This window comes from Melospiza melodia, chromosome 1 (assembly GCF_035770615.1).
Source record: "Melospiza melodia melodia isolate bMelMel2 chromosome 1, bMelMel2.pri, whole genome shotgun sequence".
Classification (NCBI taxonomy): domain Eukaryota; kingdom Metazoa; phylum Chordata; class Aves; order Passeriformes; family Passerellidae; genus Melospiza; species Melospiza melodia.
The window spans coordinates 22,194,797-22,210,912 of NC_086194.1; the positions used below are offsets into that span (position 1 = coordinate 22,194,797).

At 36.0% G+C, this 16,116-nt stretch overlaps 1 protein-coding gene across 1 annotated transcript in view; it reads left to right on the plus strand.

Annotated features, from left to right (window-relative positions):
* The window catches only part of RUNDC3B (RUN domain containing 3B), a 50,698-nt gene that overhangs the window by 13,321 nt on the left and 21,261 nt on the right, over positions 1-16,116 (plus strand). Inside the window, exons 3-7 of the mRNA XM_063150807.1 lie at positions 1,787-1,920; positions 3,972-4,057; positions 7,077-7,166; positions 10,302-10,382; positions 12,053-12,221. Of these exons, the coding sequence (XP_063006877.1) occupies positions 1,787-1,920; positions 3,972-4,057; positions 7,077-7,166; positions 10,302-10,382; positions 12,053-12,221 (560 nt within the window). The remainder of the gene's footprint in view (positions 1-1,786; positions 1,921-3,971; positions 4,058-7,076; positions 7,167-10,301; positions 10,383-12,052; positions 12,222-16,116) is intronic.

The following is a 16,116-nucleotide window of genomic DNA, read 5'->3' on the forward strand; positions in this document are numbered from 1 at the left end:
TTTAAATGATCATGTCTTTTTCAGGTGTTCATTTGTAAAAGGAATTGCCATGAATTAGGAGCTTCAAAACACTGGAGTGAAACTGGTTTTTGCTAAATATATTCTGCTCTTAAGATAGTTTGAAAAAAACCCACAAAGTTAATATATCATATGCCTGCCTTTATTAGTTAGAACTGGAACTGATGATGTGAAGTCATCTTTACACCATAACTGCATTTAATTTTGTAGATACAATTTCTAGGGCAGAAATGTTTTTGATTTGATGAAGAATATGAAAAATATCTGTAGCTTTTTCTGCTCTTAAAATGCTGTTGAGTTTTTGTTGCTGTCCACTAAACTTGGCATTTCAACAAAAATTGTAAGTTTGTAAAATTCCACTTACCTTGTGGAATTTCTTTTATTTTAGTCCTCTGAGCTGAGCAGATCTAAAACTACAGTAACTGTGGCACCTTGGAATTCTATTTTTTCTTTGTCATATTGGTTATTATATATGAATTCTTCCTGCTTGTGCCTTTTTTGTGGTTTTTAAAGTCTTTTATCATGCTTTGAATTTAATAAATGTATCTTTGGTCAAGGAAGCAGATGCACCCTCTAGGGGAAGAAGAACCTGCCACTTAAATTTCTTCAGTTCGTAGGGGACAGACCTTTGATACTACTTTGGTTATGCTTGAAGCTAAGTCTAGTCATGTCAGATAAAAATGCATATTCTGACTTTTATTTTCAGTATGTATGATTTGCAGTATCGCTCTAATATATTCTTTCTTGAAATCTGAGCTTTCTACAGAAAAAGAGTAAGAAATCTTTCTCATACATTAGTAAAGCTTCATAAGTGCAATTCCAGTCTTGAAATAAGATAAAATCAGCTTAAAAAGAACTCATTTTATATGGAGACGAGATTTTGCACATAGCAATGCTGGACGTCACCAGAGGGCAATATTAACCTTACTTGTTCCATACCTGTTTGCAGGTATGTCCAAAGTGAGAACAGTGTGCTGTTCCCTCTGAAAAATGGGGTTGAGCTGTTGTGCTGCTGATTAAATTTATGTGGAGATGTTGCAAGTGTTATGTAGTTTTGCCTTTCATTTTCTAAGTGCAATACATAGCAAACTGGAAAAAATGTGAGGGATTTTGGTTGTTGTTCCAGAAGGGGTAATGATCTGCTCAATTATTTTCTCTCAGCTTCTGAGGGAATGTTTTGTGTATGCTCAAAAGAAATTGTGATTGCAAAACTTTTTTGCTTATGCATCAGCTTCTCTTCAAATGAAAGTACCTTTTGAAAAAATACAATCTGTTCCTAAAATAAAGATAACACTACCACAGCAAAGAGGTGTTTTATATTTTTATTTATATAATTTTAAGAACAAAAATCTCTCTGCTTGACTCTATTAGTGATAATATGCTGCCTATAGAAAAAGCATAAATAAATACTTCTTGCCTCATATTTTTAAGTCACAAGTTTGTGCTCTGTTGTGATTGAAGAGTTCTGTGAAGGATTCTTGGGTATTATTTTAGCATAATAACAAGAAAAAACCCAAGAAAATACACATATATACACAAAGCCCACCCTAAAGTTCTCTTTGTACATCACTTTTAAACCAGGATGAACTGCATAATGCAACTTTTTTTACATCTGTGGGTCAGTTTTCAGAAGGAATTAATTTATACATTGTTTGTATAAAATTCTTTCAGTAAAGGCAGTGTATTGGGGAGTATTTAATTCCATTTATCTCCAATAAGCAGAGAGGGAGGTCCATAAATCTTTCTGTGTCTTGTGTTTTGATTGAAGGTCAGATCTCCTGGTTTGGCTACGAAAGCCCTCGCAGTTTCTGGGACTACATTCGCGTCGCTTGCCGAAAAGTCTCCCACAACTGCATCTGCAGCATTGAGAACATGGAGAATGTTGGCTCTTCTAGAGCTAAGGTAGGCAAGAGAAAGGCTAAAGTGACTCTTATTACATCTGTAATTTTTGACATTTCTGTACCTGTAAAAATACCATAGTACTTAGCTTGCTCTACATATTTTTTCATTGTTCAATTTTTTTTTAACGTGCCTAGTAAATATTTGCTTTTAAAAAGCCCCACTTTTAAATCAAAATGCATTCCCTTTAAGATTTCTTACTCGGTATGAAAAATTCTCTCAATTCAGTGATTGTGTTATGTTATAAAAGGATTGTCCTCAGATTTTTTACGTTACATAATTTTTTGGAAACACAGTTTTTTAAGGGAAATTAAGTTCTTCTGGACATGCCTAAGAAATATTAAAATTGTAGAAATTGGGTGATTTTTTTCTTTTCCCTTCTAGTAATTTTACTTCATGTAGAATTTATGCACTTGATAGAATAGGTGTGATCAGCTCTTAAGATTTATTTTGTAGATCTTTCTGAATTCTGAGATTTTGATAGATATGAATATTTAAATTCAGTAGATAATAAGATGCAAGGCTGTTTTCCAAAATATTCTTACAAATAAATAAATGCTTTCTATTACTCTGTGGAATACTTCATGCCAAACAGTAGACAGAGAACCTAATTTGAGCAGTGAGTGTGGAGAATGGTGTTTGGTTTTTAGGGGAGTATTTTGTATGTCTGGATATGAAAAGATGGCGAGCATGTTGACTCAAATACCCATCATGTGCATCAGTTTGACTGGTGTCCAGGTAAGTGTCCTCCTCAGCCTGGAAGCCATCAGCAAGGGTTTTCCTGTGCTAGCTGGCTCTGCTTTCACTGGAGGTGCATAGGCTTTAGTTCTTAGCTAAGCAGCATGGTCGGTTTCATGGTTTCAGTCATGTTCTAAATAAATGCAACATAAAGGCAGCTATCCAGGTAAATATCCTTCTAATTTCAGTGAGATTTAATTTAGTTTCTATGTTAATTTTTTTGCTGCGCTGATGGTATTTATGAAAGCAATTTTATTTATCATTTCATAGAATCTTGGAATGGTTTGGGTTTGAGATCTTGAAGACTAGCTAGTTCCAATCCCCCTGCTGTGGGCAGAGACATCTTCCTACTCTCTTTTAGCTTGAAGCTACTCTCCCTTGTCCTGTCACTACATGCTCTTGTAAAAAGTCTCTCTCCATCTTTCTTGTAGGCTCCCTAGAAGGCCACAGTTAGGTCACCCTGAAGTGGGATTATAATCTACTGCTGGTTCTGGTAGAATGTCTTATATTCAGATAGATGTCAGTAAACACCAAATATATTAAACATAAAGACATCTTACTACTTACATAAGTGTTTGTAAGTTTATATGGTTTACAAGAAATGTTCCTGGTGTTCTCAGAAACACAGTCGTAGCTGTGGCAGCCATTGAAATGTCTCCCCCTTGTAAGGCACAATCCCGTGCACCAGACCTACAAACACAGCACAACATGCTTTCCTAAGGGTTATTTTTAAAAGGTATTACTGTTGTTTATGGAACTGTTCCAGTGAAATTTTGCTTTTGAACTCTGAAGGATTTAGGCCTCTTGGATTTGATTTCATGTCTGTATTTTATGTACATGTTGTTAGTGAGGGGAAAAAATATTGTACAACACATTTTTTTATGTAAATCCCTCAAATATTTGAATGAACACAGAGAATCACTTTGAGGACAAGATGCTGCCACTTTACTGTGGAAACAGCTGGATGCTTCCAATGCCATTGGTTTTAAAATGTAAAGCTTTCTGCCCTGATCTGCTGCCTCTCACATACATGAGCTTTTCAAAAGGCTGGAGCACATAATTAAAGATAAAAACCCTCCACCCTCTCCTGAAAATTTTGGATGACTTTATTTCACAATAAACTTTGTGTCCTTGTAAGAATGCATTTTTTGTTTTCGTTATTGCTGTAATGAAGTACATCCTAGCAACTATTTCTGTTTAATGTCATTTTTGTTAATCAGTCATTTATTCAGGTAAACCAATGGTATTAGTTTTCAGAGTGTAAAACTGTTTCTTTCTGTAATGCTTAAATATTTGATACCTGTTTTGTCTTGCAGGGTCGAGCATGGATAAGAGTAGCACTTATGGAAAAACATTTGTCTGAATACATTTCCACAGCTCTGAGAGACTTCAAAACAACCAGGTCTACAAGAATTTTATTTTTGCAATATTTTAGTAAATAAGGATGTCATTAATGAAAGACCTATAACCTAGTGAAAGGTATCTAGAGCTGGTATGGATTTGGTTTTAGCATGGGTAAAACTGGAAAATTGAAAATCTTCTCGTGATTTAAAAAATGTGGAAATAAGCCTGGAATTCTTGAAATGTCAGAAGCAAAGATAACCTCTCTGAAGCAGGAGCTAAAGCTGAAATTGTGGTGTAGTAAGGATAGATGTAGTGTTCCTTTCAAAATTAATAGAAAGGCCAAAGACTCAGTGAAAAATAATTTTTATAGAACATCTTTTGAAGAAAAAAGGAAGACAATTCCAGAAACCTCTTGAGAACTGTAAAGCAGCAGAATTAGTGATCAGGCATAGCTAGGATTCTTGATATAATAAAAAAATGTGTAACAGACTTTTTTTTTTAGCTTCTAATGATAAAATCAGGGATGAGAATATTCTTTGTGATAGAGAATACTCTGGCAGTTTTTAATTGGTTTTAGATAGTGTGATTATTAGATGCTATTTTATCTCATAACAAGTATGTCTTAGAGATTTTTGATGAAGTCATCTGAGTACAAATGGATCTGTAACATGTACTTTGTGTTGAACTCTAAAAGTTTAGACATAATGAATGGGCTATTAAAACAAGAAGAGTTTTCTCTATAAGAACTTCTGTTCATTTAGCATATTGTTTAATACTGTTTGTCCAGAGATCTCCCTATAGTTTGCCAGTATTAAGCTGACTTTGAAACACAACTGGGTAAACATCCCATTTCATTTCAGTTTCAAAACCTGTTGTCTTATTTTACCCAGATTTGCTTGCATTTACAGTAGACAAGAAACACATAAAACAAAGAAAATCTGGAAAAGATTTACTAATGCTGCTTCAAATTGAAAAGTCACATGGGTTTCTGAGGAGGAGATGAAGAAGAGTAGGGTCACAGATTATGTAGTTAAGTAGTACATTCTTTGTCCCTGTTTCAATAGTGTAGTTTTTTAGTGGATAGCAATGGTCTTATTTGATTAATAGTTTCAAATTCATTTATTTGAACATGTTAATGTTTAATATATTTGAATGTTCTTTCAGTGGTATATCTTTTTGAAACAACTTCTCTTGCATTCCAAACATAGTAAGTGCAAAGTTTCTTTTGAAGTGATATTTTAAAATACATTTAATGGAAATAAAAATTACATTTTCAGATTTTGATTGTATGGATTTCAAAGCCTCTAGCAACAATGGACAAATTTTCTTTTCCTGTGTGGGATTTCAGATACCTAATAACTGACCTGGATTTTGGGTGATGCTTTGCATCATTTGTTTAGCATTTTAAAACATATATTTTATTATATGCATATTTAATAATTATTAGTATAAACTAAATTTCTTGTGTTACGTGTATATGACATACAAGATTATCTATCATGCTGATAGCTCTTTCTAAACTTCACTGTTTTGTTTAGCTTCCTGGAGTTAGTACTTGAATGAAGCAGCACATTCTTAGTGCTGTGTGTGCATATTTCACTTGGAAGAGGGGTTGGATTAAGCATGGGCACAGAATTATTTTTTTAACTGATTGGTCAGGCTCTTAAATTATAGCAGGCTGGTGTGTTGTGAGATGTCAAGTGTATATCACTGAATGAAGGTTTGTGGGTTTTCCAAGGGGACTCTTGGTTTGGCTGGATTGCTGCAGCTGTCTTTAACCCTGGCACTGCCAGGCTAACTTCTGCATCTCACCATTGAAGGTGTGCCTTGTCCTTTTTGTGTGCTTTCTCCCAAGGCACTATTTTACAAGAGCTCAGTGCAGATTGGTACCTGGCAGTGATTTTACAAACACCAGTGGAATGGCTGGCAGTCTGCATGTACTGGGGCACTGCTGTTTGTTCACAAATAAGAGTCACTGTGCTGAATCAGACTGGAGTCCCTCTAGCTCCGTGCTCTGGCTCAGCCAGCCTAGCCTCCTAGTGCCCTTCCTGAAGGGAGAGCCTACAGAGCTGAGTTTGTACTTCCTAGCCTCATTACTGGGACTATAATCTCTGTCTTGTGAGAGGAAGTCTTACAGATTTATTTATTCCTTCTACTGAGAACATCTGAGATCTTGGACAACTCATCTCTGTGTAGTGAATGGATGTTTGTTACAAAGCTGCAAAAAAAGTGGGATTTCTCACAGCATGCATTATAACACAGCTCAATTTCTGGAGCTGTGCCTCAAAACATGTATTTTCTGGATGTTCACCATACAGCCAACTGGAGCTCTCTCTGAACTACCCAGAAGCTTTCATGCGATTCTTAAAACAGATGGAGTTTTGGTAGGGCAGTGTTGCTGGTATTTGTCTGGTTGTAGTCAGTAATCTGGCAGCTTCCTGCACTCATCCCTGCTAGAATGTAAAGATGAACTGTGCATCTCAGTTCTTACTAAGTGACATTTCAGCCTTGGCTCTGGTACTGAGCACCTCTTGGTTTCCCTCTTACCACATGTAATTCTCAGGGGAATTCTGATGGCTTTCCAGCATGCGTCTTCCCAGCATGCAGTATTTTAAGAAAAGGTAAACTAACTGAAAAATAGCTGATTGGTGAAAATACTTTTTTAAAAAAGACCACCTACTAAGAATTAAAATTGAATGTTGAACTTTAAAGGAACCTGCAAGTACAATTGTGAGAGAGAATTTATTTTCATGTGATGGAATAATTTCTTTATGTACATGACACAAATTCTTCCTTTCAGAGGTAAAGTATAACAAACCTTCATAATTTTTTTTGCATTTTATCCATCTTGTTCTTCTAGTTCATAGGACTAATATTGAAAATTCTTTTTGCTTATGTCTAAATTCTTCTGTGTTTTAAGATTGTGTTGTTTTGTGCTATGTAGTCTATTAGTTTGCTTTCTTTGAAATGGAATATGAATGCCTCTGGGGTTCATGAATTGTTTTAATTTAAACAGGATTTCTTCAGTTTTCTGCTAAATATGAAAAATAGCTGAATTAATTTCTTTTTTGTTGAAGGAGGTTTTATGAAGATGGAGCAATTGTTCTTGGTGAAGAAGCAAATATGCTTGCTGGTATGCTGTTGGGACTCAATGCAATTGATTTCAGGTATTGTATTTGTGTGCTTCACAACAAAATGCTCAGGGAAAGTACTTACAAATCAATGTATTATGGAAAACATTCTTAAATTCCTGTGGTAGGTTGAGAGGCAAAACTTAGGTTGACGATGAGGGCAAGGGAGAGATCTTGAATGGTTCTTCTAGATAAGAACCAAGTTATGCCTTTAGGTAACTGCATGATTATGGGGTAGTTTTTTCAGGTATCAAAATCTTAAAAGGAAAGAAGTATAATTGCAGAAGATATTTCAAACCTATTAAATGGAGCTTATAGACATGACACCTTTTATTTTTAAACTGTAAGGAAAACTGTGTGATTAAGTACTTGGTTATGTCCTGGTACTTGAGGATAGCACTGTAACTGCACATGTAGAAGGTAATCTTTAACTTTATCACTTCTAAATTCGAAAAATATAACTTACAAATGACCATTTAATATCAATTGGTGTTAAAATTGCCTGCAGCTGAACTACTTATATTAATTGACCTTTGCAATTTCTAGCCAGGCTTTTGTGGGTTTTCCTATATAATTAATTCTGTGATTTTGAGGTAACAAAGGTGCAAGCACACCCTAGATAATAAACAAACCAACACAGCATGCCTATATATGTACATATATTCAAAAAAAAACAACAAAAAAAAAAAAAAAAAAAAAAAAACAAAAAAAAAAACATCAGCAAGATATAAAGATTGCAGTGCCTGTAAAAAGATAGAACCTGGCTGGTGCAAGTCCTTATTCATATGCCTGATTGGGCCAATTTAGCCTCAGGCAGAGCCACTGGCAGAGTTTCATAACCCAGCACAAGGAAAAGGAGACTGATAATGCTGTTCTTCATTCTTCTGTCAGTACACTGTTAGTATTTACCTTGCAGTAGCATTAATGCTTGTCACAAACCAATATAGGAGGCAAACTGCCAGAAAACAGAATGGATGCATTGAGTGATTGACCATTGCTAAAAGGCCCTTCAGAGATTTACTGCTGTTTATGTACCTCTGTGCCAGGCTTGTTGGACCCTTCTTTCAGCCAGCTAAATTTTTGAAGAATGAAAAAACATCCCCAGTAAGAGGACTGGGTACTTCTTTTTTTTGTTAGCTATTATGGTTCACAGAAGCCTCCTATTAGTGGCAGAGATTATGGGAGAATAATGCTTAGAGAAGAAAAGGAACAAATAAGAAATGGGCAGTGTTTTCCCTTTCTGGTGGTAAAGAGCATTTAGTTCCACTGGCTATGGAGCTGCACCTGGATGGAGAAAGGGGAAAAAAAGGGAAAAAACCTAAAAATGCAGGTCTTGATGGCTGCTGAACCATCATGGAGTCAGATAAGTGCCAGTGTAAGGAGGGGAATGTCATGTTTGCATTTAAGAAAAAAATGGAAAAAATAGGGAGAGGTTGAAAACACAGGATAGCTTCTTTTTCCAGCATTGTGTCATTAGATTGGCTTAACTACATCCTCAACATATGTCCCGGAAGAACAGAAGTGTGCTGCAGGATGATAAGAGTGCTAGTCTTGTGTACAGCAAAATTCAAATCTTACCAGATTTTATTAGTTTAAGCTTTACATAATCTGAAATTAAACTGCTTCTGTATTAGCCCTGTACTTGGAAGGACTGCAGCTATACATGAATAAGCATTGCAAGATTAGGTCTGCATTATGTAAATCCTGTCATAAATAATCATCAGTTGACTGTCCCTTAAAAGCCTCGGTGGTACATACTAGGGTATGAGGGCTTAGTTGTATGACTACTTGTTCTTTCTTTGTCCTCTGATTTCTAGTATAAAGGAACCTGTTAATGGTATTCAGACTGCTGATTGGCTCTTGAAGGCATTTACATTTTGTCAATGCAGCTTTTAAGAGTCTATGAATTTTCTGTGCAAAATGGGAGCTTAGTACTACAGGAGTGTTTTTATTGTGCCACACATCCCAGAATGGTTCAGGCTGGGAGGGACCACAGTCTGATCCAACCTCTCTGCTCAGGCAGGGTTATCCTAGAGCACATGGCGCAGGATGGTGTCCAGATTGTTCTTGAATATCCCCAGTGAGGGACTCTACAACCTCTCTGGACAGTCTGTTCCAGTGTGGGTCAGTGCACAGTAAAAAAATTCTTCCTCGTATTCAGGTGTAATTTTCTGTGCATCACTTTCTGCCCCTTGACTCTTGTCCTATTGCTTAGAACCACTAAGCAGAGCTTTCATAGTATTGTGATTTGAATGGCTGGGAAGCTGTATCCATTCTTTGCATCGTATTATGAGATTTTTTTTCAGTTCAGTATCTCTTATAAATGTTGACTAGCTTATCTATGTGGAACTGTAAGTGTGAGTTTGGGCTGGAGATGAGCAAGCTTGCCTGAGAACGTAATCTGATTTTTTTTTTCTCCCCTCACAGCAATATGGGATTAGGTAATTGTGCTCTTGAAGGACTGCTTTTTCACTTTCTTGTTTTTCTTTTTATCTTGGGGAAAAAAAAAACAACAACCCTTAGATGTACTTCCTAAATAGCACTTAAATTACTGCATTGTCAAAAATGGCACTTTGCGATTCAGTTAGCAATAGCTGTGACTAACTAGAATCTGTTTATCAATAACAGAGATAGGAGCAATGAGGAATATGAGCCTTGTGGAAGCAGTTTTGTCACTTCTGTGATAATTAAACATAGTTGAAATGCAATAATTTATTTCCAGTAAAAAAATACAGTGTAAATGAAAGTTTTATAAAGCTACAGCCATTTAAGAATATTTTCCAAAAGTTAGGTTCACTTATATTCTTCAGCTTCATGCACCTCAGCACCTGTAAGTGTCTGAAGGGAGAAAGACCCTGAAATATTTTTGAGAAAATTACTTTTTACTTAGTAGAATAGTTATATAACTACTCTGCAAAACCTTTAAATTATGTTAAATGTAGAAAATTCCAAGCTTGTTCATAATTCTTCTATTTCTGCTGCTTCAATTAGCTTTCTGGTTATTCTCTTGCCATTTCCCCGTATTATTGAGAATAAAAGTGAATGTTTAAAAACTAGGGTTTATAGCACCAAAATATTACAAAAAATGAAGTTTCAGGTTGGTAATATTCAACTGTCACTGTAATTTAATTTTCTTGTAATAAACTTATTGTTGTTGCTCTGTTTTATCAGTTTTTGTCTGAAGGGTGAGGGATTGGATGGAAGCTATCCAGCTGTCATAGATTATACACCATACTTGAAGTTCACCCAAAGGTACTTCTTAGCTTTACTCTGCTTTTTAAAATTTTGTTTCATTGGCAAGATTTTATTTATTATTAGGCCTCTTATTTTTCATTTCATATGCAAAATGATATTTATTTCTCAGTACAAACCTGTACACTCAGCTACCTCATTTTTTCCAACTGTTGGGATTGTTACATGATTCATGAAACGTGAGTCATGCTAATTGTGTTTCCTTGATTCAGAATAACAGTTCAGTGGAAAATGAGTGCTGCATCTCCTTTGATGATCACCAGACCAAGCTGTCTTTTTTCTTAGGCCTTTTCTGTGTAGCCATAAAACGAAATAGATATTTTGTAAATAAAAATAATATATAGACTGATAAATATAAGATATGACATAGACAATATAAGCCATTAGCACATCACAGAAAGTCGTGACCAGGCTATGTGTAAACTGATTTTTTAGCTGCATTTTGCTCCTCTGATCAGCCTTATGATTAATAATAAAAAGAATTCTTACTGTCTAATAAATCAAGTAGCAATTTGACATCAGCAAAAAGCATGGAAATTAATTATATGTTTTCTGTTATGAAGTTTACCAAAAGGAGAGAAACAGTTAGGAATAGTTAGGAATAGCAGTTAGGAATTGAAGATGTACAACTGAACATGAAACATCCTAGTTACTCTCTTGAAGTTCTTACTAGCTTACATGTTAGTCACAAATTGTGATTCAGTTTGTACCATGGGAGGATCACAGCGTTATGGAAATCACTACTTAAAAAAACCTAGCAAATTCTGTTAGTTAGGGGGAAATATAGTTGTAAGAGAAGATTTTCAAGTGGGTACTGGTATAAATCAGAATCCCAGAATTGTTTGTGCTGGAAGGCACCTTTGGAAATCACCTGGTCGAAGCCCCTGCCAAGACAGGGTCACCTGTAGCAGGTGAGACCTGGAGCAGAGAGGGACACTCCACAACTTCCCTGGGCAGCCTACACCGGTGCTCTGCCACCCTCCATGTAAAGAAGTTCTGCTTCATGGTGAGGTGGAACTTCTCGTGTTTTAGTTTATTGCCATTGCTCTTCTTCCTGTCACTGGGCATCACTGAAAAGAGCTTGGCAGCATCCTCTTGACACCTGCCTTTGAGATATTTATACACATTGGTGACATCCCCTCTGTCTTCTCTAGACTAAAATAAATTCTTGTCTTTGAGACAGATGTCTGCATTCTCTAGCATGCATTGATTCTGGAAGATATGAAGATATTTTAACAATGAGTCTACTTACTATGTAGGGAGATACATTCTGTGAAGTAACAGGCAAAGGACCATTGCTATAAACATAGATATACGTTCTGATTTAAATTGATCTTGTTTTAATGACAACCACTTTTTTTAGTTTCTGCTTTTTTTTTAAGAAACAAAATCTATATTGTAATGCATTTACCCTTTGTACTAAGGAAAGTAGCTCACATACAGTTGTCTGACTTGGCAAAGATCACAAGCAAATTTTTGCCCACTTTTTAGGTGGTCATAGAAACAAATGCTTGAAATACAAGTTGTGTTTAGCAAACCATCATATCCCAATGTTTCTTTTTATTTTTTGTTTGCAGAGCTTTTAAAGAAATACAATATTTCAATTTCAACCAGAATTTGCATTTTTATGAGCACAGCTTTTGACTTGGCTAATAAATATGATTCTTCAGTTCTGACAGTATCAGCAGTGATGAAGAAGAGCTAAGAACGCTGGGCAGCAGTGGCAGTGAAGGCAGTACTCCAGAGAACATTGGTCCTCCTTTCATCACAGATGAAAGCAGTTGGTACAACAAATGCAAAAGGGTAGAGCAGAAGTACCGGCTTGCATTGGAACAGAAGGTAAAGGATTCGTTTTGTGTGGGGGCTATGGAACCAAACTCATCACCAGCCAACTGGTGACATATCCATCTACTAAGTAAAGGCAGGAAAATATATTATTAGATGCTGTTTAGCTTCATGTAAGTGGTCCTAAATTTTATGATCCTCAGAGTATCCAAGCATCTTTGCTCACTGATTTAAGGGAAAAGAGGCTTGATGAGTTGGGGAAGAGAGTAGCAGTAATTCAGAGATCAGATTTCACAACCTATTGTTGAAGCTTTGACTTCTTTATCCAGTCTTGGAGTTACAGACACTGTATCTCTAATGCTGTTAGGTTGTGAGCTTAAAGTTCACATGAATTTTCTCTTCCTTAGAAGTCTCAGATTTTTATTGTAGGTAAACTGACAGTTGAAGGCTTTTTGATGATAGTGATGTTAAACTTTAACACTTAGTCTTGAACTAAACAAAAAGGATCAGCAAAGTAATCTATTTAGATGAAAGGTAAAATTATCTTCTCAGTGATACTGGGATGTGTTTTTAGAAAATAGGTAGTTTTACAACTTGATTGAAGCAGAATGGGAAAGGAAAATGTGAAAGGATGTGTTTGTTGGATTTTAATCTAGGTGACATATTGAATGTAACTACAGAAACCAAAGGTGCGTTTTCCATCTACCACCCAACATACCTTAAGTTAAAGGTGAAGTGAAATATATGTCCAAACCTTTTAGTAATTTAGCATTTTCAAAGCAAATTACTTGTCAGTTTTTCATAACAGCATTATTACATCCACAGTAATTACAATGCATATTAGCTAGTAGAGAGAGAAGAGGGCAGGCTCTTCATACACACCAAAGAAGTAGTACACAAAGAAAGAAAGGAAGGGTCAGGAAAAATTACAGGAAAAAATTAAATACACCTGGTTAAATTTTTAAAAATAACTTCTATTAGTATTTTTATTGTTCTGTTTTCCTAGCATAAGAATTTGATTTTTGTGAAACTCTGAATAGAGTCAACCATATGAAGGGCTGCAACCACACAAGGATGCTTGAAAGTGCAATTATTTCCCTGAATATGGTATAGGTGAAATCAAATTTGATTTATTTTAATGCACTTGAAAGAAGCTGGAGTTTTTCTAAGTAACAGGTGAAAGAGTCAGATTTACTATGGGATGGTGGATATTTAATATTTCTTTTTATTATATTTTTAAAATTATGCATACAGTTATTGCTTTTGTGTTTTGGGTCTCTTAGAGTTTGTTTTTGAAATATAACCCTGTTGCATCCAGGTTTCTGGTCCAATCTTCTCAGCTGGTATTGTGTCACTTTCCATATGGAAAGAACTTGTGTGTGTTCCTGGGGTCTTTTCTGGTAACAGAGGGCATTTTCTCTGCTTATATAAAAGCAAAGCATGCTGTTCAAAAGGAATCTCTTCAAATACATAAATGAAAACCTTTCTCTTGAACCTCTAGAAGGAATTCCCATCCTTGCCAGACAAAACATAGGATCAGTTTGAGTGTACATTTTTCCCCACCATGAGGAGAGTCTTGTCAGTCTGGAGAAACATTAATGAGAACAAAATAGGTGAATGTTTATTTTTCTTGATATATTTCCAAAGATAGTCCATCAAAGTTGTGACATTCATGTGTAGAAACATGTAACCCACATTCACAGTCAGAATCTCTAGGAACCTTTGTCTGCATAAGCACAAAGATTGTCAATGGCTGTAACAGCAAATGGTGGTTTTGGTTTATTCATGAGTCCAAGATCTAGAACCATTCCCATTCCATGGAATGTTATTTCTGGTAACATTCTCTTAATGAATTGCTAACTTCTATAGATAACTAATATAGAGGTGAATTTAATTCAGTTGTAGGATAAATCTTTGGAAATTTTTGTGCATTTAAACAATTTTCAAAATGGTAGCTACTCTGACAGTTGTTGACACTTTCCTAGTTGTCCTCCTTTGGAATGCCTACTTACAATTGCAGCAGCAAAATAACTTACTTTTCCTACAGTCAGAAAATTTTCTGTTCTCTAATTTTCATTTGGGGATGGGCCTGCCAAGTTTTTATATGATTCACTTCATCTGTACTGCATCTGTTCTATTGCAGCTTGAACAAATGACCATTAAGATGGACTGTGTAATAGAGCTCCTTTCCCAAGTGTTTCTCTCCCTTCCCTTTTTTCATGCCAATGAGTTGCACCAATGACTGAGTTGCACTCAGTGCAGTAGGTAGCAGTTCCTCAGAGACTTTTTATTTGAACAAAAGGGCTTTCTGACGTTCTGTGTGTTGGAAAACTGGGTGTTTGTGACAAGAAGACCAAGTTGTAAATAATGTCTTTAATAGCTGATACAGTAGGTCTGATGGATCCTTCTTTTGCTCTATTGTCATTCATTTTGCCTGAACAGTGATAAATTCCTTTTGTGCCGGTGGTAGGGATAGGGTCAGGTGTTACTTCAGCAAGCTAAATCCTAGCATTGCTTTATTGCTACTCTCTGCAGGTTTAGACCAAGACTCCTTGATCATGCTACTGTCCCATCTTGTGTACTTGACCAAAGCAGATGTGGAGGAAAGAATAAACACAAAGTACATGATTATGCCCCATTTTTCTTCTAATGCACTCTTAATCAATGTATGTCAGCTGAAGGGCTGCCTGAAGCTAAAAGGTTTGTCTGTGTAGTAACCTCAGATAAATGTCTCTGCCAAATACTTGTCAAATATCCCCTCGATTCCATGTAAAATTTCACCACCCAAACATTTTTTTTGGCAAAGCATTCTGTGAATCTACCATCTGTTGTGTGAAAAACTACCTCCTATTCTGTCTTTCGAAATCTGGTTCCTAAGAGCTTGATTTCATGGAGGCTAGCTCTTGCTTTTTAAAAGGTTAGGAACTGTCTCTACCTTTCTGCCCTGCCCAGACCACTCTGGAAATATGACAACTTTGTCTTTTCCAAGTTGTCTCCTGTCCACATCAATGAGTCATACTTTACACATTTGTTATTTGTTCTGGAATGGTTTAAGCTGTTCACTTTTGAATAGTAAACTCCTAAATTATTTGTGTACTGTTTATTCTGCAAGTTTATATGCTTGTACTGATGGGATGTGCATCTCCATGTCATTACAGATAGATGTATTTAGTGTACATAGGATTATGTTTCTGATACTGGTGCTTCTGGTCTAAAATGTTTCTGTAAAATGATTTTTTTGGGATTTTTTCTGTTTTATTTTGGGGGGGGGGCATGTTTTTGAGAGACAGGACATTTGTTATGTTGTAATGCAGCATTTAGTACTTTCAAAGTGCTAACTTAGAACTCCAAGGAACATATACCGTAGGAGTCAAGATAACAGTAATACTTGATGAGGCAGAACTAGGCATACTGAAAAGCTCTCAAGATTCCTTGGAACTTGTACTGAGACTAAGAAGTCCCTGTCAAATATAAATACACCAAATGGATAGAACTATATTTAACAGTAGGATCACAGAATAGTTGTAATCACGTGGCATCTCTGGAGAATGTCTTGTCCATATCCCCTGCTCAGAAAAAAAGTAGACTAGAGCAGGTTTCTCAAGGCCTTTTTCAGTCAGGCTGTGAGTATCCTGGGGATACACATTCTCTAGCCTGTTTGGACAGGCTCGTTTACTGGGGAAAAAAAGGAATGAGGAAAGAAAAGTTTTCTTTAAATAGTTTCCTATATGCATGTATTTCAGATTGTGCCCATTGCCTCTTTTCACTGGCTATCACAGAGAAGAGTCTGATTCCATCATGCATACACTCTCCCATTAAACACTGATGCACATTGATGTGATTCTTTTCCCTCTTCTCTTCGGCCCTGAACTGAGCAATCCCAGCTCCTTCTGTTTCTTCTCATCCCAGAGATGCTTCAAACCCTTAACAGTCTTTGTGGTGATGAATT